The 23,961-nt window shown below is 41.7% G+C and overlaps 1 protein-coding gene across 4 annotated transcripts in view; it reads left to right on the top strand.

Moving 5' to 3' along the window:
* TEX9 (testis expressed 9) overlaps positions 1-23,174 on the top strand; it is a 46,261-nt gene extending 23,087 nt beyond the window's left edge. For all 4 annotated transcript variants that reach the window (XM_075897310.2, XM_075897308.2, XM_075897307.2 and 1 more), the window contains 5 exons: positions 3,448-3,530; positions 11,684-11,857; positions 16,094-16,228; positions 17,923-18,057; positions 21,616-23,174. In XM_075897310.2, the coding sequence (XP_075753425.1) occupies positions 3,448-3,530; positions 11,684-11,857; positions 16,094-16,228; positions 17,923-18,057; positions 21,616-21,693 (605 nt within the window). In that variant the 3' untranslated portion in view covers positions 21,694-23,174. The remainder of the gene's footprint in view (positions 1-3,447; positions 3,531-11,683; positions 11,858-16,093; positions 16,229-17,922; positions 18,058-21,615) is intronic.
* The last annotated feature ends 787 nt before the right edge of the window (positions 23,175-23,961 follow it).

Here is a 23,961-nt window from a genome sequence, read left to right as displayed (position 1 = left end):
TAAATATCAGTGCACCAGAACCCATTTTCTGTTTCTCTCTTGATCCCCAGCAAGGAACACTCTTCTTGGCTTAGTCCCAGCCAAGAACTGACCTGCTCAGCTCCTGCAGCTCCTTTCAACTGAGCCTGCTGCACTCTGCTTGTCTGCAGTGTTTCTAGGCAGTCCTAAAGAATCCATCTTTTGTTGCTCCTTTCCTGGGGTGAGGTGGTAGAAGCAGGGGGCCTTGAAGGGCATGGTACACACTGTCACATAATCCCATAGTGAGAGAGTAGAGGTTTATTACGTTATCAAAATGCTGTGGTGTTTGTCTCTAACTACATTTTTTACATCAGGAAGGGGGGCTAGGGAAGGGTAAGTGGAAGGAGGCGAGGGAGGAATGGGGTATGAGACCCCGATGGGGTGGCTCTGCGGGCTCCTCAGGGTGGAAGCTCTCCTGCAGGGCCTCCTGGATCCTGACAGCCCCGATTGACCCCCCTGGATGGCAGCCTGCGGCAAGTGCAGCCGGGCTGATGGCTGAGTGCTGTGATGTGCCTAGTGTGGGCACTCCAAGACAGGACTGCTTTGCTGTCCCCCATCGAGTTAGACAAGCAAGCGGGGAACCCTGAGAACTGTCTGTCAGGGGTGGGAGTCGGGTCCCTTTAAGCATAGCCCACAGCTAGCCTGAGGCAGCAGCTCTACACCCTAAGTCCTAACCTGATGCCCTTCCGGCACTGGTTCCGGCCAGCCTTAACTTCGGTTCAGGGTCCACTCAATGTGGACATGCTATTTCAAAGTAGCAAAACGCTAATTCGAATTAGTTTTTAGGTCTAGATGCACTAATTCGAATTACCTTATTTCGAATTAACTAATTCGAATTAAGTTAGTTCGAATTAGTGCTGTAGTGTAGACATACCCAGAGAGTTATTGATTGAACTCTGTGTTTGAGCATTGGAGACTGTTTCCATAAGTAGATCTGTACTGTAGATTGAAAGACCTTGGACTGATTTCTGCTCCTCAAATTATCCACCGATAGTTGGAATGAATGCCAGAATGTCTCCTGGAAACCAGAATTTAATACTTAATGTTCAAAATAGGCCATTACAGATGGAGTCATTGATGACAGACAGAGGTTGCTGGCTTCACAATTAAATAAATTACCCTTTGGCTCAAAAATCTCATGTAAATAACAGAGAGGGAATGGTCTGTTCCATTCTATTAGAATAGTGACTTGCTTGTGGTTTGAGGTGTCAGTTCCATCCACTCAGATCCCACAAAATTACTTTTAAAAAGCCAGTTACTCAAGCTTTAAGAGGGATGACTGACTTTCTCTGTAAGGCTGTGTCTAGACTACATCCCTCTGTTGGCAGAGGGAAGTAAGTGAAGCACTTTGAAAGTGCAAATGTAGCGGGGATTTAAATATCCTGCACTTCATTTGCATAATCACGTATTGGCGCTCTTTCGAACAAGTGCCATTTCGAAAGTAAAACCGCAGTCTAGACGTGGTTCTTTCGAAAACGGGACGCTTTTTCAAAAGATTTTGTAAAGCTCAGGATCTTTCGAAAAAGTGCCCCGTTTTTGAAAGAACAGCATCTGGACCGCGTTTTTACTTTCGAAATGGCATTTGTTCAAAAGAGCACCATTATGCGATTATGCAAATGAAGTGCAGGATATTTAAATCCCCACTTAATTTGCACTTTTGAAGTGCTTCACTTACATCCCTCTGTTGGCAGAGGGATGTAGTTTAGGCGTAGCCTAACTGAACATAAAACCCTTAGCACATATTACAGTAAACTTCCGATAATCCGGCACCTTTAGGACCCAGGGGGTGCCGGATTATCAGATATGCCGGACTATCAGAAGGGGGGGCTATGAGGGATCTGGGGTGGGATGGGGGGAAGCTACCCCAGACCCCCTCATAGCCCTCCCTTCTGATAGTCCGGCTCTGCCCCAGGAGTCCCCGATTCAGCCGCTGCTGGTCAGTTTCAGCAGCGGCTGAATCGGGTCTGCCTGCAGCAGAGCAGCGGGGGTGCTGCTGGGTTGGTCCGGTAGAGCTGACCCTTGGCGCCACGAGACCAACCTGTCAGCACCCCAGCTGCTCTTGGGGATGCCCGGGGCAGAGCAGCTGTGGTGCTGACAGGTTGGTCCCGCAGCGCCGCTCCTCGGCGCTACTGGACCAACCCAACAGCACCCCAACTGCTCTGCCCCAGGTGTCCCCAAGTCAGCTGCTGCTGAAACTTATCAGTGGCTGACTCCAGAAAGCCAGAGGCAGAGCTGCTCTGCCCCGGGCTTCTGGAGTCAGCCCTGGTCAGTTTCAGCAGTGGCTGAATCAGGACGCCTGGGACAGAGCAGCTGGGGCGCTGCTGGGTTGGTCCGGTAGCACCAAACCTCGGCGCTGTGGGGACCAACCCAGCAGCACCCCAGATGCTCTGTCCCAGGTGTACCCAAGTCAGCTGCTGCTTAAACTGACCAGCGGCTGATTCCAGGAAGCTGGGGCAGAGCAGCTCTGTCTCAGGCTTCCTGGAGTCAGCCGCTGGTCAATTTCAGCAGCGGCTGAATCCGGGACAGCTGGGGTGCTGCTGGGTTGGTCCCGCAGCCCCGAGGGGCAGCGCTACTGGACCTACCCGGCAGCACCCCAGCTGTTCTGCCCCCTGCTTCCCGGATTCAGCGCTGGTCAGTTTTAGCAGCGGCTGAATCGGGGAAGCTGGGGGCAGAGCAGCTCCAATGGTCCGGCTGCCCGGAGCACTTCCGGGTTCCTGATGGTGCCGGACCATCAGGAGTGCCGGACCGTCAGATGCCGGACCATCAGCGTTTTACTGTACTTGGAAGCTAGATGGCCAAGTGTAAAGTAAGATAGAGCAGAGCCATTTGTCTTTAGGTCACTATTTGAAATCCAACCAAAACTGAGAATAAGAACTATTCAACAGCCATTGTGCTGGCCTATGTGAAATGATTTGGTGAACCCAATTCAGATCCTTGTCACAGAAACCATCCTAAGAGTTATCATCCTTAATGACAGTATCAGCAGAAGAACTTCGGACTGAATCTGCATGAAAACTACATTATCTTCTCACTTCTAGATGTGGTTCCTTGAGGCACATTATCATGACAATTTTGGGGAAGCATGCACTTCCTATTCAATCTCCGCCTGTGCTGCGGATCCAGAGTTACCAGTTTTTTACATTTTAAGAGTGCTGCACTTAGCAAGTCATTTTTTTAATATACAAAAAGCATCTATCCACAACTTGATCTAAGAACAAGTAACTTGCATGAAAATTTTATTTGGAAATTAGTTTTTTGCATAATTGTGTTTAAACAGTATGTATTGTATATTTTGTAAATAAGTCTACAGTGGACAACAATTTGTTCTTAATGTTATCCAATTTGAATCAAAGCAAATAAAAGCGAGTTATATATTTCATAGAATTCTTATAAGTTAAGGGTATTAAATGTGATTATTTAAATTCACAGACGCCCAGATCAGATTTCTTAAGGCAAAGTTACGTGTTATGCAGGAGGAGCTGGATAGTATAATACGTGAATGTAGTAAAAAGGTAAGAATTGAGTGTCTTTATTCAGTAGAGACTGTTTCTCTTCCATTTAATGCTGTCATTAATTACACTGTATTAGGATGTATAGTAGGATGCTTTTGATGCTATAGCTTCAATTATTAGAGAGTGAGGATTGTACAGAACTAATTTTTCCTCCATTATGAACCCAGTGCCTACCATATTGTTTTTGTGTTTTATACATATTTAATCTTTAGACTAGATATTTAAAAGTATAATTAAAATATTCATGATATTTTAAACCATCATATTCCGTGTTATCCAATTTATAGGCAAGAAGCAATTATCTGGCATTTGTATATCTGGAAAACTTGGTTAACTGGCATTGCCCCCAGCTCACCTGTCCAGCTGGCTGGCTTGATGCCTCCATCTGTTGCAGGGCTTCTGACGGCCTACACTGCCAGCTGCCATTGTTATCAGGCTCCTCTTTCCCCCTCATCCTGCCTCGAGCTGTCGGGAACTGGATCTGCTGGAGGGCTCCTGGGCAGCTGGTTCACTCATCTGCCTGCTGCATAGAACAGCTTAGGGGGAAGGGGAGAAGGGTTGCCAGGTGTTCTCAAAGGGGAGGAGTTGGTTGCCACTGGGAGGGGCCCTCATCCTCCCATGCGATTGGGACCTCTTGTCTGCCTTTCTCAGTTTTCCTTTCTATCCGAGTCCCTGTTGAAAAGTCAACAAGACAGAGCAAGAGTTATTCAGCTTCTGCGATTGGGCCAAGAGAAGTCTGATTCCCTTACCTGAGATACATGGCAATATGTCCTCCTGTTCCTTCTCGGCCAATTCCTCATCTGATCTCTTAAAAGAATAAGCTGTTCCTTTACCCTAAGCTGCAAGTCCTTTGCTTCCAGGTGTGGCTTGTTAGTTCCAAGGCTTAGAGGCAGAATGAGCTAAAAGATGGGTTGCTACATAGCCACAGTTGACCACTTGATATACTTGCCTACAAAATGGAAATGATTCCAAGTTTGTTATTCTAAACACATACACCCAGTCTCATTTTCCCTTTCCGGTTTTATACTACATTTTAGATCTCGAGAGGTCAAAACTCTCGTTTAGCTCCCTTAAAATACATCATGCAGTGAAAATATCCTTCCATCACCAGGTAGACAAATACTCATTGTTTACTCACCTGTTGATGTGTAGATTCCTGAAGGGCACTGGGAATCTCTTCCCACATGTGGCACCACTTGTTCCAAGCTGATATCTTAAACTAGTTCCCAGGGCTTTGACTAAATCTCCCTTGGAGTCCAGGGGAACTTGCTTTTTTGTACATGTTCCATAAAGATACACGTATGAGAGATGGTCAGTTTCTAATTGCCATCTCCTCAGCTAGATACCTAGGAAAAATAGCGGTCCTGATGGCACACCCACCATTCATTGCCTTCTTTAAAGACAAAATAACTCTTAAGGCCATATCTCAAATTTCTCCCAAATTTCTCTGTCTCTGCATTTTTCCATGTGAATCAACAGATCCATCTCCCTATTTTTTCCAAAACCACTTTGTGACAACAGGGAGACGATTCTGCCTGTGTTCATGTTAGAAGAACACTAGCATGTTACTTGGAAAGGACCGAGGACTTTAGGAAATCCCCAAAACTCTTCCTCTCATCCACAATATATCCCAAAGCTCTATGATATTGGTTCAAAACTATCCAAATGAGTCTCTGGTTGCAGTAATCCCTGTCATCAAGGGCACAGTATGCTTCTGGCCAGAAATCATATGTACTCCATGAGGTCAATTTGTACCTCTTTTCTCACTCCTTAAAGATATTCCTATCTCAGTAATCAGTAGAGCAACGACTTGGGCCTCTGCTCACACACTCAGAACACTGAAGATTCGGCCCCCAGTGCTATCTTTGATTCCATAGTATTTTATGTAAAAACAGACTCCACTCCGAAGTCCCAGCCTCCAGGTACTGCTTGAGAGTCCATTGTAGTAGATCATCCATAGGGACACTTTGAAGATGAGGAAGTTATCTTGTATAGTAGTGATGGTTCTTTGAGATTTGTGTCCCTATGTGTGCTCCACAACCTCCCCCTTCTACTTTGAAGCTCTCTATAGGGCTCTGCAGTGGAGAAGGAAGAGGGAGCTTTAACTTGGGACAGTGCTAGATAACCTCCAGACAGATCACAAGGGAGAAAGAGCATATGCATGGGGTCAATAGTCACCACTACCAAAAATCTCTGGTTAGAGGTGCAGGGGTGCGCATGTCTACAGTTCTACAGTGGGGCAGCAATGGAGGGACACATCTGGAATCATTACTGCTTCAGTACTGTTAGTGTGCCACAGGAGGGGCCATGCAGATATTTAGTGCTGTAGATTTGCACCCCAGCTTGCCAAACATTAACTACTTTGGGTATATCCTATATTACTCCTGTGGGAATTCTACATCACTGTATGCACACAGAATTCATGTCTCCCACAGATTTCTTTGATTCCCTTAGAAAAATGACTTTCTGACCGCAAGAAGAGTCATGTACCACTCCTTAGCAATGTAGGTATATATTGTTTCAGACACCTGGAGCAGGTGGCAGAGGGGTAAATCACCACAGGGCTGGGAAAACCCCAGCCATTGACTCCTAACGTGAACTGGGATCAGTCATTAGTTCCATCTAGGCTGGAGGCTGGAGAGGACAGGACTTCCTCCTTCCCTGCAAGGAGTGGCTAGACTGTCAGACTCCCTTCCAGAAACCTCCCCTAGCTGCATGAAACTGAGTCCTCCCCTGCTTCCTGCTGCCATCGCTTCTCAGCTGGGGGTAGAAGCGTCAGTGTACAGGGGGCTGCTCTTCCATACATCCACCTCCTGTGTGTGCAGACCTCTTATACCCAGATACTCCTGCCAAACCTCATCCGTACATCTGGAGCTACTTTGCTCCCGGACTCCTTGCCTCTGGATCCCCACTCCTGTACCCAAACCCTCTCCCTCTAGTGAGCTCCTTGCACTCAACCCCTTATCCTGATGATCCCTGCACCATGCTAAGCCCCCGCATCCAGACCTCCACACCACTGATCCCCAGCTAGCTGCACCCATGCTTCCACCCCACCAGGCCCCATTTCACCAGCACCCAGGCCCCCCTTCAAACCCAGAACCCTCCGCCGAGCCCCATCCATCTTTACCTGGAAGCCCCAAAAGAATCCCAATGCCTGTGCACCTGGGAATCCTCCTCCCCCTTCACACACAATGAGCCTCTGTGCATTTAGATCCTATATACTTAGACCTTCCACTGAGCTGCCTGCTCCCACGTTGTACTATGCAGAGCCCTGTCAACCCCACCTGAATGTTCAACACTGTCCCCTTCACACCTGGATCCTGCCTGGTTGAGCCTGTCTGCTCCACACAGGCTGTTTCTGGGATAGGACCAGACCTTGTGCTATATCAAGGATGTGTGCAGCCTCACTGCTGAGTCTGTGTCCTGTGGGTGAGGAAGCTGCAGGGTGATCTCTCACCTTTATGCAGCTAGTGGCCTGTGTTCCCCACTGCTATGCTGGAGCCTCTGCATTTATTTACTGATAAATAATATTTACAGAATTTTAAAATAGCGTGTAGAATTTATTTTTTGGTGCAGAAAGCCCTCCAAAATATTACACTAAATATGAAGGAAAAATTTAAATATACAAATTGTATACAGGATATCATTAAAGGGGTGGATACTAGTCTAATAGGTCATATTGGAGGTATAACGTCCGTGCCAAATTGGGTAAAGAATGTGAATGAGACCAAACAGCAAAAATTAAGATGTTTGTACACTAATGCGAGGAGCCTAGGTAACAAAAAGGAGGAACTAGAGCTATTGGTCCAGGAAGTGAAACCAGATATTATAGTATCAGAGGGGTAGCCGTGTTAGTCTGAATCTGCAAAAGCGACGAGGAGTCCTGTGGCACCTTATAGACTAACTGAAGTGTAGGAGCATAAGCTTTCGTGGGCAAAGACCCACTTCGTCAGATGCACCATGCATCTGACGAAGTGGGTCTTTGCCCACGAAAGCTTATGCTCCTACACTTCAGTTAGTCTATAAGGTGCCACAGGACTCCTCGTCGCTTTTGCAGATATTATAGGAATAACAGAAACATGGTGCAATACTAGGCATGACTGGAGTACAGGTATTGAAGGGTATGTGCTGTTTAGGAAAGACAGAAATAAGGGTAAAGGTGGTGGAGTCGCATTGTATATTAAAGATGAGGTAGATTGTAAAGAAATAAAAAGTGATACAATGGAGAAGACCGAGTCTGTTTGGGCAAAAATCAAATTGGGAAAGAAAACTATCAGATCCTCCCCTAAGATAGTGCTTGGGGTGTGTTATAGACCACCAGGATCCAATTTGGATATGGATAGAGACCTCTTTAATGTTTTTAATGAAGTAAATACTCACGAAACTGCGTAATCATGGGAGATTTCAACTTTCCAGATATAGACTGGAGAACAAGTGCTAGTAATAATAATAGGGCTCAGATTTTCCTAGATGTGATAGCTGATGAATTCCTTCATCAAGTAGTTGCTGAACCAACAAGGGGGGATGCTATTTTAGATTTGGTTTTGGTGAGTAGCGAGGACCTCATAGATGAAATGGTTGTAGGAGACAACCTTGGCTCGAGCGATCATGAGCTAATTCAGTTCAAATTAAATGGAAGGATAAACAAAAATAAATCTGAGACTAGGGTTTTTGATTTCAAAAGGGCTAACTTTAATAAATTAAGGAAATTAGTTAGTGAAGTTGATTGGACTAAAGAAATTATGGATCTTAAAGTGGAGGAGGCCTGGAATTATTTTAAGTTAATGTTGCAGAAGCTGTCAGAAGCCTGTATCCCTAGAAAAGGGAAAAAAATTATAGGCAGGTGTGTTAGACCAAGCTGGATGAGCAAGCATCTCAGAGAGGTGATTAAGAAAAAGCAGAAAGCATATAAGGAGTGGAAAATGGGAGGGATCAGTAAAGAAAGCTACCTTATTGAGGTTAGAGCATGTAGGGACAAAGTGAGAAAGGTTAAAAGTCAGGTAGAGTTGGACTTTGCAAAGGGAATTTAAAACCAATAGTAAAAGGTTTTATAGCCATATAAATAGGAAAAAAACAAAAAAAAGAAGTAGGACTGATAATTACTAAGGATGAAGTGGAGGTTAAGGATAATCTAGGAATGGCCCAATATTTGAACAAATACTTTGCTTCAGTCTTTAATGAGACTAATGAAGAGCTTAGAGATAATGGTAACTTAACAAATGGGACTAAAGATATGGAGGTAGATATTTCCATATCCGAGGTAAAAGCCAAACTCGAACAGCTTAATGGGAGTAAATTGGGGGGCCCAGATAATCTTCATCCAAGAATATTAAAGGAACTGGCACATGAACTTGCAAGTCCCTTAGCAAAATTTTTTAATAAATCTCTAAACTCAGGGGTTGTACCATTTGACTGGAGAATTGCTAATATAGTTCCGATTTTTAAGAAAGGGAAAAAAAGTGATCTGGATAACTATAGGCCTGTTAGTTTGACATCTGTAGTATGTAAGATCCTGGAAAAAATTTTGAAGGAGAAAGTAGTTAGAGACATTGAGGCTAATGGCAATTGGGACAAATTACAACATGGTTTTACAAAAGGTAGATCGTGCCAAACCAACCTGATCTCCTTTTTTGAGAAAGTAACAGATTTTTTAGATAAAGGAAATGCAGTGGATCTAATCTACCTCGACTTTAGTAAGGCATTTGATATAGTACCACATGGGGAATTATTGGTTAAATTGGAAATGATAGGGATTAATATGAAAGTTGAGAGGTGGATAAGCAACTAGTTAAAGGGGAGACTACAGCGGGTCATATTGAAAGGTGAACTGTCAGGTTAGAGGAAGGTTACTAACGGAGTTCCTCAGGGATCAGTTTTGGGGCCAATTTTATTTAATCTTTTTATTGCTGATCTTGGCACCAAAAGTGGAAGTGTCCTAATAAATTTTGCGGATGACACAAAGTTGGGAGCTATTGCCAATTCAGAAAAGGATCGGGATATCATACAGGAAGATCTGGATGATCTTGTAAATTGGAGTGATAGCAATAGGATGAAATTTAATAGTGAGAAGTGTAAGGTTATGCATTTAGGGATTAATAACAAGAATTTTAGTTATAAGCTGGGGACACATCAGTTGGAAGTAACGGAGGAGGAGAAGGACCTCGGAGTCCTGGTTGATTATAGAACGACTATGAGCCGCCATTGTGACATGGCCGTGAAAAAGGCTAATACGATCTTGGGATGCATTAGGCGAGGTATTTCCAGTAGGGATAAGGAGGTGTTAGTGCCCTTATACAAGGCATTGGTGAGACCCCATTTGGAATACTGTGTGCAGTTCTGGTCTCCCATGTTTAAGAAGGATGAATTCAGACTGGAACAGGTACAAAGAAGGTCCACTAGGATGATCCGAGGAATGGAAAACCTGTCTTATGAAAGGAGACTCAAGGAGCTTGGCTTGTTTACCTTAACCAAAAGAAGGCTGAGAGGGGACATGATTGCACTTTTTAAATATATTAGAGGGATAAATACCAGGGAGGGAGAGGAATTATTTAAGCTTAATACCAATGTGGACACAAGAACAAATGGATATAAGCTGGCTAGTAGGAAGTTTAGACTTTAGATTAGACGAAGGTTTCCAACCATTAGAGGAATGAGGTTCTGGAACGGCCTTCCAAGGGAAGTAGTGGGGGCAAAAGATCTATCTGGCTTCAAGATTAAACTAGATGGGTTTATGAAGGGGATGGTTTGATGAGATAACATGATCTTGGTAACTAATTGACCATTCATTATCAGTGGGAAATAGGTCAATGGAGGGATGATAGGAATTACTAGAGAACTTTCTGGGTGTCTGGCTGATGAGTCTTGCCCACATGCTCAGGGTTTAGCTGATCGCCATATTTGGGGTCGGGAAGGAATTTTCCTCCAGGGAAGATTGGCAGAGGCCCTGGAGGTTTTTCGCCTTTCTCTGTAGCATGAGGTACAGATCACAGCTAGAGGATTCTCTGCATCTTGGGGTCTTCAGAGTATTTGAAGGCTTCAATATCTGAGATATAGGTGAGAGGATTATTCTGGGAGGGGTGGGTGAGATTCTGTGGCCTACACTGTGCAGGGGGTCAGACTAGATGATCATAATGGTTCCTTCTGACCTTAAAGTCTATGAGTCTGAGTAATTTTTATCATCATTTTTACTGTTTGAATTTTGTGTTATAGCAAAAGGTCAATTTCTTTCCAAAACAGTTCATGTTAGTGTTTTTTTCCCCCAAGGGTGGAGGAAGGTTGTTCTTTTAAAAATTGTAGAAACTTTCTCCTTAAAAACCTTTTGGATTGTGACTTGATTCTTTTGACATGTTTCTATTAACACTGATTTATAAAAGATAATATTCAAAATATTTCATACTCCAAATGAACAATGATTTCTAGGTCATAAAATTATTTAAAATAGGAATATAATTTTGTGAAGGGGATGTAAAAATCCAGCAATTGATATGTACCATTTGATTTTTAAAATCAACATGAATTTAGGTACTTGAGGTATGCAAGAGTCTGAGCTGTGATTATAATTAAAAAATAGATGACCACATGAAAAGTTGGGAACTGATTATTTTTTGTAATTGTGATGAAGATTCATAGTATCCACCCTTTCTTTCTCCATAAAGAGATCTTTTTCAAACATTTGTTTCTCTGAAATATGTTACTAATCTGAATTTGTGTGGTAGAACATCTGCATGGATTTACTATATACTTTATTCTATAACTACTGTAATGCAGTATTGTGCTGTGATCTTCTGTGCCTTTAATCTTAAATTACTAACATTTTATTTAAAACATGTTTCTAATATGGCATATTTTTCAAATAAAAGACTAGACAAAATTTAGAATAAATTAAAAGTTACTGTAGTGCTAAGAGCAGAATTCAAGATTTTTTTTCTTTCCTTAAGCAAACTGGATCATGATGAAATCCACCATGAGTTATCAGGTATTGCTTGTGAAAGAAATATTGTCTTAAAAAGTTTTTTAAAATTAAGACACCAATGATCACAACAATAAAAAAAACTTTTAGTAGTAACTCCATTTTAAGTTGTAGAAAAATGCTTTCTCATTATAATACGTTCTTAAAACATCGATTTCTAAATTTACAAATTATTAATTGATAGGATGATGAGAATCGAAATTTAAACTCTCGGGTTAAAGAAACTGAAGAAGAACGTGCTAGACTCCAGCGAACAGTCAGTAGTCAACAGTTTCAAATGGAAAAGTACAAAATGCTATCAGAGGAAGCTAACAGGAAAAGTGAAGGATTACAGCAACAGGTCATTGCAGTAGAAAAGGTAATGTAGCCATTGATTTCTTTAGTCTTACTTAAAAGAAAAAATATATTGCCACAAGTATGTCCTTTACCTGAATTGCTTTACAGTCATATTTGCAGTTGACATACTGACTTCTGCTTACATACTGATGCTGTTCATTCTGCTTTAAACATACTGTCTGGTCAGATCTTTCTCTTTAAAAAAAAAAAAAAAAAAAATTGAGACATTTTAGATTTTTTTTCCCCCCAGCCTTCGCCAACAGTTTTATGGGTGTATAATCACATTTTTCTGTATTTAATTGCTTTTTTCATTTTTGTGTAGACCATCCCTAGGAGCAGGTGACTATTCACAAAGTGCAGTCAAGTTCATAAAGGAAGAAAGAAAAAAATGGGAAATATTTAATTTCTCTAATTTATGTATAGCAACTTTGTAACAATATTTTTTAAAACAATCTTATAAAAAAAAATCTTGTAACAAAATTTAAAAAAACACCGTTTGACCTGTGGGTAATTTTTTTTTGTTGATGATAGGTGAGTGCATGAGAGTTGAAGGAAGAGTGAGTATGTGTTTCCTTTGTTTTTAGTTTTTCGTAATTTGACTGTGTCCCTTTTAAAACTAGTTTTAAGGAATCAAACCAACCTGGCTCAAAGTACAAGCCACATCTGCAAAGTTGTGAAGTGCCTGGTTATACCAGATGGCCCATATACACAGCTTTTGTTTGTTTGGAACTTAACCTAAAAGCAGCCTGTGGGTTTTTTTTTTCTTTAATTATTTGGAGCTGGAGAGGTTGGTTTTAAATTCAAACATATTTGAATAACTTAGAGAATATTATCTGAAAAAAGATTGTGAAAACTGAACACACAACTTGTAGCTTAAATCAAGTGTTCTTTATATTAAACTATAGTGTAGCAACGATTAAACATGTTTTCATTCTATTCCTATATGTTTAAGAAAATAATGTAGCATTGACATTTTTAAACTACTAAGTAGAGACTTTGAGAGAACCTTTTTTATGCAAGTATATCAAACCAAACTAAATGAAAAGAAGTCATAGGCTTTGCACCTGTTACTCACCTGTACAATAACTGATGCTCTTCAAGATGGTTGTCCCTGTGGGTGCTTTACTATCCACTATTCCTCCCCTCTGCTATAGAACATCCTTGGTCTGCTGCAGCAGAGAAGGGAACTGAAGGGATTGATTGGCTGTGCATGTGGGGTAGCTGGCTTTGCACGTGTGCAGCCTACTGATGGCACTGCTACCACAATTCTCTGATTTGGGGCACAGGAGCATGCAGACATCTACAATAACTTTTTCTTCTATTTATTATTTTTAGCATTAGTTGACAAGATATAAAATACAACAACACCATAAAAAATCTGCAAAAATCCCTCTGTATCCTATTACTCTCTGAAGTCAATGTCAGAGCATTAAAAGAGCATTTAATCATCCTTTTCTTACGTGACTAGGTTAGCTGATATCACTTGCACGGTGTGTAAGCTATATCCTTTTATGCAGCCAGGTTATGAAATATTCTATTCCAAAAGTTTAAATTTTATTTTAATATAAAATGGAGTATATGGCACTGAAGACTGAGGCAAGCAGTTGACCTTATTCACAGCTCTGCCATCTTAACATAAGAGAAGCGATGGTGATGCTATGAAGATGAACAGACTGTGGTGTTTACTGCCTGGAAATTAAGTTTCTAAGTTACTTGACCTAAACATTTGTGTAGGTTCCTGAGGCAAAAAAAGTGAATCCCACCTCAGTCTTGTATATGGCCTGGTCACTGACACAATATAGCATAGAAGAGTCACTCAATTTGTCCAAAATCTTTGGAGAAGGAAATTCAGCAGTAAAATCTATGTGTTTCAGTAAGATTGTTGTTCTAGATTTCCTATCTTCTTTTCTGGGTCTAGATTGGAGAAGTCTGGGATCCTTCCAATATACATACAAGCCAGAGTTAGTTTGCAACAATGCTTTTCTATAGTGATTTGTCATTCAGACACTTACATAATCAAGTCATTCATCCTATACTGTGACGGGGAACCTTTTTTGGATTGGGGGCCACTGACCTACAGAAAAATCAGTTTGGGGCCGCACACAAAAAACCCTCACTGATGTGTCACCTGACTGATAAGGAGAAAGGAAACTCTCCACATTCCCCTTGCATACGAGAGTCTAGGGGGCCCAGCCTAGATTTTGTGTGCTCCAGTCCTGTGATGGGACAGCGGGGGACTGGAGTGCCAGCATAGACTCCCTGTTGCCTCGGGGGCTGGATCCAGACAAGCTGGGGGGTCGCATCTGGCCCCCGGGCCTGAGGTTTCCTACTCCTGTCTTATGAATTCATGAAGGATAGCTTTCTAACAAAAATGACAAATATTTCAAAATAAACCCACCAACACTTGGCTTCACCAGAGTTAATATCAGAACTATAAGAAAATGAAGTAATCTCTCAAAAAGAGACAAATTCAGGAAGAAGACTTAACATTTAAAAGACATTGTTCTCTCTTATTTTGGTTAAATGAGTTAGCCTTTTTATACCTGTTACTAGAGATGTGAAAGTGTAACTGTGTACACGGGTAACTGATGAGCCTGGGCTCATCGATTAACCTTCACGATTACACACAAGCTCCTGGTACGCACAGGGAGTCTGCTTAAAAGCTGGCTCTCCACTCGCCCTGGCTACCTGGAGAGCCCCTTTCTGCCCCTCCCCCCCACGCTACTGCTTCTGTAGTAGAGGCAGCAGTGCAGGGAATGGTGCAGTCAGAAGCTGATGTACATGGGGCGCCAACTACCCCCTCAAGTGTAACTGCTGAAATTTTAAGTGTTTCGTTAATTCAGTACATTTTAACATCCCTACTTACTACTTTTCCTCTGTTTTCTTAGACACTTCTCATCGTTCACATGAATAACAAGAGTTATGTTCTTTTTTTCCTTTTGCTTTCTCTTACTCCCAGGGGTCAGCAACCCCTGGAATGCAGGCTGATTTCCTGTGGTACTCGGGGCAGGAGCTCAGTCCCACCCCTTTCTCCCACACAGCTGGGAGCTCATGCTGAGCTGCAGCCTCAGCCATGCAGCTGCAGGCTGGAGCACTTGCTCCAGCTTCCTGCTGAGAAGGGGGCATGCAGCCTGGGCATGCAGCTCCTGGGAATTAAGGGTTTAACTCCCGCTCTCCCCTTCCTAGCTATAGGCTCCTTGCTTCAGGACGGGGTGGGGCTGGACCTGCTCTGGAGAGCTGGGGCTGGGTGGCTAGCACATGTGCTGCGCCAGGCATGAGCAGTATGTAGGACTGGGGAGCCCCTTCCCCAGTGCCCCTCTGTGCCCAGCCAGGCTGGAGCCAACCCTGGCTATGGAAAGCCCTGAACCTCAGTCCTCCCTGTCCCTTCCCCTCACTCCATGGGGGCTGGAGTGCCAGCAGAGTGAGGTTTCTCAGTTGGGGGGTCACATCAATGATGGTTGGGGGGTTTTGGAGGAGTTTTTTTGCTTCTGACTTGTGTGGTCCCCAACTGATCTTTCTGTGGGTGTGTGACCCCAACCCAAAAATGGTTCCCCACCTCTGCCATAAATAAAGAAAACATGGGAACCTTTCGTGTTGGACATAATATTTTACTTTATTTAAAATGAAGTTTGATTAACTAACATGAGAAAGTTAAAATGCTTAATTTGTTTAATAATTTAAATTAAACCATTCTCCCCCACTGCAGAACTAGCAAAATGGCTCGTGTGTAATTATGTAATTAACAGCGAGTCCCTCTACCATCTAAGGAGAGTTAAATCTTGGCACGCCACTTGGGAATGGTTGCTGATCCCTGCTCTAGTGTCTCCATTGATCTTTATCTCAGTACTCTACTATCTCCACCATTGCATCATCCCCTCATCTTTTCCTGACTCTCAGCACTAACAAATAGTAGAAGGGAGAAGCAGTTCTATATCTGTTTTCTGGACTAGACAGCACCCCAAGTTGTCCCAAGGTTTTAAGTGTTGCAGTATTGAATCTGTATCACCAGCACATAGCGCAGCAGTCTTTTGGTTTTGTTGATCCCTGTGTTAGTATTCAGATAGAAGTATTTCTAAAGGGAGAAGGAGAGGATGTAAAGGAAAAGTTAGAACTATAAAAGTAGGATATGTGAAGTCAGATTCGACTGCAGGGCCAAACAAGATCATACATGGTTTCCGGCATGTCCCTTGTTTTAAATATGTTGCTTATAGGAGGATTCATTGATGTATCATTATTCAACATACTTTTCTTTATTTAGGAACTAGAGAATCTAAAGCGCATACAAAAGCAGGCTTCTACCAGTCAGAGTGCTACAGAAGTTCGCTTAAATAGGGCTCTTGAGGAAGCAGAAAGGTATAAAATGGAGCTGAATAAACTGAAGCAAAGCAATAAGGTATAGTTGTGGTTTCAAATAAACTGCTTTAAAAGTATAATCTCCTGTTGAAAAATGCTTAATAAAACCCACCAAAGATCTTGATCTGGTAATAAGAGAGCACCCTCAAATTGTGGATGGCAATAAGAGTTTCGAGGGCATTTTTATATTTCATAGTTCTAACGTTGTAAACATTTATTCAGGCAATTAGAATACCTTAACTAATCAATTGAATAGATGAACAAGGGTTCGAGTTGTTTTAGAGAATATTACAACCACTGCTGAAGAATGCTGTATTATATTAGTTATGTAAAGTTTAATGTTGGTGTTTTTCGTTTTCCTGTCTTCTTGAGTCTGGTATGTGATTAGAAATGGAGGGGGGACAAATACTATACTTATCACTAAGAAGTGTTTCTCTACTGCACTGGACTCCAAAGTCAGTATGTGATAGGAAGATAGGTTTAACTATATGGGAATCCATCTGTTTAACATACACATTCTGGTTGATACTATGGAATTATGAAAAGTTACTATGAAAAGCAACTCTATCATGAATGCCTTTTGTGTGTATTCAGCATTACTGATAGGACAGGCACAAAGTATACTCTAGAGTGAGGAAAGGTATTTAAAGATAAACAATGCCTTGACCACACACCAGTTAAGAGAGTAACTGCATCCCAAGGAAAGATATTTTGTCCTCTGTCTGATGGGTGGTTATTTTGGGGTAGTGGAAAGTTACCAAGAAATGAAACAAAGGAAGGCAGGTACTGGAAGGGGGAGGAAAATAAAAAATTGGAAGAGGAAATGCTAGGAAAGAGGAAAAAACATAATTCAAGCTAGGGTGTTAGAGATACCATGACATAATCAAGAAGCCACCCAGCATGAGGCAGGGGAAACCAAGCTTCCTGGGGCACAGATGCAAATCCACAAATATCCGCTTTATTACCACAGGTATCCACATCCATGGATGTGAATGTAGGTATCCACAGATCATTTTTGCAGATGCAGATGTATACACGCAAAGCTCTACAGATTTCCCCCACCCCGACTCCTTAGGGAGGAGTAATGTAGTGAAGAAAAAAATGTGTATAGCGTTTACATATATATATGTTCTTTATATAATTGAGTTAGAGGAATAATTTGTTAGATTTGTGAAAAGCATCATCTTTGTTGTTTGCTTCACTACTATGGTAAGCCTTGAGAGCGTTAAACTGTAAACCAGAAGCTTTACAGGATGTTCTGGGAGAGGTGTATTGCCAAGTATGAACAAGTGCCAAGGGTCATCTTAGAACCCATGTGCTAGGCAGCTGGAGAGTGGGTTCTTTCTCTCAGAAGGGGGTACTAGATAGCTCTGTACTGCAAATGTGATAATAGATCTCAAGATGGGAAAAGTGGCTGGACTCCATTCAGGCAATGGAGGCTTAAATCAGGGGATCCAGGGACCCAGAGGCTTGAATTCCCTTCACAGCAGATTAGTGGGTGACTGAAAAGGGGCATCCAAACATATCTGTGACAACTTGAAAGAACACACTCTCTCTGCATGGTACCAGTATAAATCCTATTGCCTTAGTAGCATAAAAGAGAGATCAGCTAGGTGTGGGGGTTTCTTTGGTTGTCAAGGGTACAAATCTCTCCTTCTGAAATATCACAAATTGCTGGTATGTTTTCTATTGTGCCACTTCTACAGATATGATGTTGTTTTTGTCCTCTTTTAGGATATAGCCAACCATGAGCACAAAAAACTTGAAGAATTAAAAATAGCAAACAAGAGACTGGAGAAACAAAAAGAAGAGCTAATGACAGGTTTCAAGAAACAGTTAAAGTTAATCGATATTCTGAAGAGACAAAAGGTACGTCTATGACCCTAAAAGCTTAACAATGTTCTCTGAGATAGTGATAAAGTTGCATGCTTCAGGTTGCAAATGCTAATTGTTAAGATTACCATCAGTATTTCCTGCAGTAACATAAGAACTAACACATCTGCATCCTCTCAGTCTCCAATAAGTGGTATGTTTAGGCAGGGTAGGTGGTTTGGCTTTCTGGAGTTATGGAGATACAAGTAACACTGCTGGCTTTCTCCTTTACTGAAATGTTCTGAAAACTGGACAGATCATCTCTTGAACTGAATATTTTGGCTTTGATTTCGAACATGTTTAGTGTTGCTGAAAGCCATATTGAGCAGTCCTCAGTTCAGTGGTTTCTTCCCTTGCCGTGCCATAGATCGATCTTCTTAGCTAAGACCTGCTAAATCGAATGCTGAGGGTGGCTCCGGTGGGCACCAGTACTCCTGACAGTCACAAGGAGTAAGGGAAGCCGATGGGAGCATTTGCTCCCATTGACCTCCCTCTGTGCTTGAGCTCTGCTTAAGTTAAGCCAACTTCAGCTACGTATTTTACATAGCTGAGTTGCATACCTTAACCTGACCTTCCAGGTATAGCGTAGATCTGGTCTGAGCAAATAGAACTTAAATAGGAGCAGCATCCCCATACAGTCCTGACAACACAGGGAATCTCTCTTACATTGGGAATTATGTAAAATAGAGATTACAATATCAGCAGCATGGCCTTTCAGTATTAATATGTTACCTTATTACAGTGTTGTTCTGTCCACACATTTTCTGAAATAGCTGATGTAGGTCTTTCTCAGATAACTTTGGTTATATTTAATCTTCTAATCTATGACAAGAACTTCCAGTTTATTTTGAATACAATTTTTGATGTATTGCACTCACTGGCAAAGATGGGTTGGATCATCCATAAAATGTGTATGCCTAATTTGTATGGGTAGGCTATGTGACCACCTTAGGAGTGAGAGAATACCTAAATGAAGCTAAATGCTACCTGGAAGGAAGTGAGTTGCAACCTACAGCAGTCAGCTTGCTTGCTGTTCAAAATGGTTGCTTTAGGTCTACCTCTGGTTGTCTCTTTAGTTTTAAAGGACAAGCTCCCAGAGAGAACCTTGTGAGTAAGGCCTTATTTATAAGAAGGAATATGGGTGGAAGATCTTTAGCTTTCCAGAGCTGGAGGCCGGTGTATTACGGGAATTATAGCTGTCTTTTGTTTTAAATGGACAATATGTTTATATGTTAAAAAATCAGATCCCTTATGGACAACAGCTGCTTCCTGTGATTAATGTTCACTACATCGCACTAGTCTAGTTCCCGAAGAACAGTCATGCTAAAAAAAGGTTTTCTGCCAGCAAGAATAAAAAATTTAAAGTTGGCAACCTTAATAAAGTCAGGACTGATGGTAATGTTATCCATTTAAAAATGGTTTAAAGCATGGGTATAATAAACATTATAACCTCTATAACATGATCTGAAGCTTGCTGTCATATGGCATGTAAGGGAATTAATGGCTTATAGGCTTCAATTTCTGCTGCCCATTTGAGTGGTAGGTTGTAAGGGTGGAGTGTGAAAAAGCAAGGTCCTTATTTTCATGTTTACCATAATTTTCCCCTCTCAACCATCCTGCTAGGAGTTTGAGTAACTATACATTTTGATCATGAGAAAAGATGCTGGTAGCTTATGTAACAGACATTCTTGTGGTCTAATACAGTATTTTAAGTTAATTGTAATACTGAAACTGCAGAGACAGACAACCTCTTCAATAGCTTGAATGTTATGAAACAGCTGGAGTCCAATACTGGATACTAAGGCAGTCTGTGCTCTGAACACCTTTGCTTTAGTGATTTGCTTTTTTTTTAAAAGAAAAATTATAAGCACAGATAGAATAGCAATAGACTTGCCTGAAGAGTTCCTGTAAAGTTATCTGATAATGTTTCTTCTGAGCAGTCTGAAAATATGTCAATATCTCAAACATTCCTACTAGATCCAGTGATTTCAGAGCTGAGTTGAATGATCCATATTTGAAAAACAGTGACTCTCTTGTAAACTTTTTTTTTAAAGCCACAGGAGTTGTCAGATTCTTTAATTATCATGCCTATTAGAAGCATCTCAAGGGTAGAGAAGTATGTACAGGCAGTCCCCGAGTTACGCGGATCCGACTTACATCGGATCCGCAGTTACGAACGGGGCCCTTCCTCTCCCTGGTCTCCAGCAGACCAGGGAGAGGAAGCAAAGCGGCGGAACACGCGGGCAGCGGACGGGCTGTCCGCTGCCCACGTGCTCCGCGGCTTGGCTCTGCTTTGCCCCCCCCCCCCGTCCCCCTGGACTGCAGACCAGGGGGACGGGGGGCAAAGCAGGGCCAAGCCGCGGAGCACGCAGGCAGCGGACAGCCCAGACGCATCTGGGCTGTCTGCTGCCCCCATGTTCCGCCACTTTGCTCCCCATCCCCCTGGTCTGCAGACCAGGGGAACGGGGAGCAAAGCAGAGCAAAGCCATGGAGCCCAAGGGCAGCAGGACAGCCACGGCGCGTCTGGGCTGTCCCGCTGCCCCCGTGCTCCGCGGCTTTGCTCCGGACACCTGTGGTACAGCAGCTGGGGCGCTGCCAGTTGGTCCTGTAGTGCTGCTCTGGGCGCTACTGGACCAACCGGGCAGCACCCCAGCTGCTCTGCCCCAGGCATCCTGATTCAGCCACTGCTGGTCAGTTTCAGCAGCGGCTGAATCAGGACGCCTGGGGCAGAGCAGCTTCGATGCTGCTGGGTTGGTCCAGTAGCGCCGAGGAGAGGCAGCGCTACTGGACCAACCCAGCAGCACCCCAGCTGCTCTGCCCCAGGCGTCCCCAAGTCAGTCGCTGCTGAAACTGACCAGTGGCTGACTACAGGAAGCCCCTGCCCCGGGCTTCCTGGAATCAGCCGCTGATCAGTTTCAGCAGCGGCTGAATCTGGACGCCAGTTCCGACTTACATACAGATTCAACTTAAGAACAAACCTACAGTCCCTATCTTGTACGTAACCCGGGGACTGCCTGTATAAGGAAAAGACCAGTGCTTAATTTATAATGAAAGATGTGGCAGAGCTCAAGCAATTTTTTTTACTTTTCATAACTGACATAAGCAAGCACAGAGGTGCCAGAGCTGTGAACTGTCAAGCCTAGGTGCCAGGGCTCAGCCCTAGCACAATTAATCACTGGAAAGGGCTTAAGGATAAGGCATCTATTCCAAGTATTACAACTCTAGTAGCTACATTAATGTCTTCCTCACTCTTCTTTCTTCACTTTTGATGTTATTCATGATACCCAACGTAGAAAATCATTGCTATCAAAGACTATAAGTAGCAGCTTTAGCTGACCCCTCAACCCCATTTTTGGAATACTAAACAGAAGCCAAACTTTCCCCAATGAGGCTACACATTCAAAAAGAAAAATCAATTTCCTTTTTTAAAAACCTGTTTCATATTCCATTTTTATTTACATGTAGCTATGTAGGTTAAATATGATTTTTATATTTGCCATATCAAATTATCTTCTTATATCCCAACTGTTTTAAAAATATGCTAATCTTTTATAGATGCACATTGAAGCTGCTAAAATGCTTTATTTTACTGAAGAAGAGTTCATGAAAGCTCTTGAGTGGGGAAATTCCTAATCCAGTGTTCAACACCTCAGTTCTAATTGTATGCTGTTTTGAAAGTATTTACTTACCACACGTGTTAAAAGGGATAGCTTTAGATTAATCCTGGTAAAATTGTTAGTTTTAAAAGTTCTAGTAGGATATACATGTTAATGTTAGATTGTAAATAGTTTGTTTTGCAATATATCTTGAAATGTTTTAATTAATTAAACTGTTATCTGAGGGTACCGGAGATATCCCAAAATAGCTACCCCACATCTTAACAAGCTGTTATTTTGAAAAATATTTCAAAATAACGGGCATACTATTTCAAAATCCCTCTAACCCTCATTCTTTGAGGGTTAAGGGATGTCTTGAAATAGTGTGTTATTTTGAAATTTGGCGCTGTGTAGATGTGCCAAATTTCAAAATATTCTATTTTGAAATAGAATTGAAATAAGATACACAATTTGCCTTACACAAACTGCGTATCTTATTTTGAATTTAGGGTGCTGTGTAGATGCACCCTCATTGGCTAAATGGTCTATAATATTCCCACTAACTGTAATGGGTTATGCAAGCAGTATAGAGAGAAGACTACATTATGTACACATCTGTTTTGGTTATCAATCTTTTGTTTTCGTACTGATTCATTTTGAAATAAGATGAACTGATACATAAACATTACCTTTTTATATGTACAGCGAACAAGAGTGATAGTTCAAAAACCTCATTAATGGGGAAGAAAATACTTCTGATCCATTTTACAACTTGGATGAAAAAACTCACCTTTATTGTAAAAATAAACGTATAGGAATGATGTAGGAATAAGAGTTGTTGTCCATCCCTCCTTAATAGCTCTTTATAGTCTTAGTTTGGTTTGAATATTAACTACATTAGTGGATGGTGACCATCTTGATTTTAGTGATATGAAAAGGTAACCAGCGACCCGGTTAACGTCACCCTTGACGGGTAACTGGTTACCCGTTCACATACCTAAAATCAGGATGGCCAGCATCCACTAATGTAGTTAATATTCAAACCCAACTAAGACCCTACACTGTTCCCATACCTTAATGGGTGATGCTTACCGGTAACAGGTTAACCGGTGTCCAGGAGTAGCCGGGCCCACTATGCTGCAGCCCAGGGCCCAGAAGCTGGCAGTTCTGTAGGGCTAGCAGCAGGCAGCCCCATGGGGTGGGGACTGCTCCGGCTGACCCTCCCTCTCTGTGGGATTCTGCTTAATTGGTTAACCAGTTTAATAAACTAACATTACATTTAAGGAGATTTTACATTCCTGCTTGATTTATAGAAGATCTGATAATTTGCCATTGTAATTAAATCTATTTGATAGATTAGAGAATTTTTGTATATTTTGATATGGAAATATTGTTTTAAAAATAAAGTTTGGCATCTTACCCTGCAATTTTAAAGTGATAAATATTGGCATAATGTCAGTGTAAAATGAATTTCTCTATTTTCAACAATATTTAATAAACTATGTTTGTCTATGGAAATGTTTGTAGTTGAGTATTTTCTTGACCCCATTCATTTCTCCTATTTTCCTGTCTGTCTTCATATACTGTTTTCAGTCCCATCTGTCCTATAGGTTTTTTTTTTTCATATTAAATGCACATGGCTGTGTAACTGTTGGATGAAAGTAATTATTCTTAACATAATTCACTTAGTGTTGCATACTTTACAGTTTAATCTAAAGGGCCCCCAATCATGAATGGTAGGCTACACTGTGCTAGGTGGTGTCCAGACACTGTAATGATTTTATAATGTGATTGCAATCAAGAACAAACAGACAAAACTGACTGGAAGTGAATCAAATATTTTGTGTATGTTCAGTGTAATAATGTGGACACAGTTAAGTTTGTGCTGTTTATATAATCCATTATTAAATCTAAGTGGTTTCTCCTCACAATTGTTAAACAACATACAATTAGGACATAAACCTCATCTAATCATTTTATTTAGAGCTTTGTTCTATCACATGATTTTAAATGTGCTTGAGTCTTTGTGAACCTCATTTTTCTGATTTAAAGAAATGCCTAAAAGAGATTTTGCAGAGCTTAGAACTCCTTTGGCCCAAATTTTAGATTGCTTTTCATTTTAACCATTTTTGGGTAATATGAAAAATGAAACTGAACAGTACAATTTTTTTTTAATTTCAAGTGAGTTAAACTATAGAGAAAACAGAAACAGTACATATCAAAATGTAGACTGGCATCTTTTAATAATCTCATGTAAATGCAGGTAAGTGACTGACTGTCATTTAAGATAATCATATAGTCAGTG

This window comes from Pelodiscus sinensis, chromosome 14 (genome assembly GCF_052426305.1).
Source record: "Pelodiscus sinensis isolate ZL-2025 chromosome 14, ASM5242630v1, whole genome shotgun sequence".
Classification (NCBI taxonomy): Eukaryota; Metazoa; Chordata; order Testudines; family Trionychidae; genus Pelodiscus; species Pelodiscus sinensis.
This window is presented reverse-complemented; position numbering and strand designations above follow the sequence as displayed.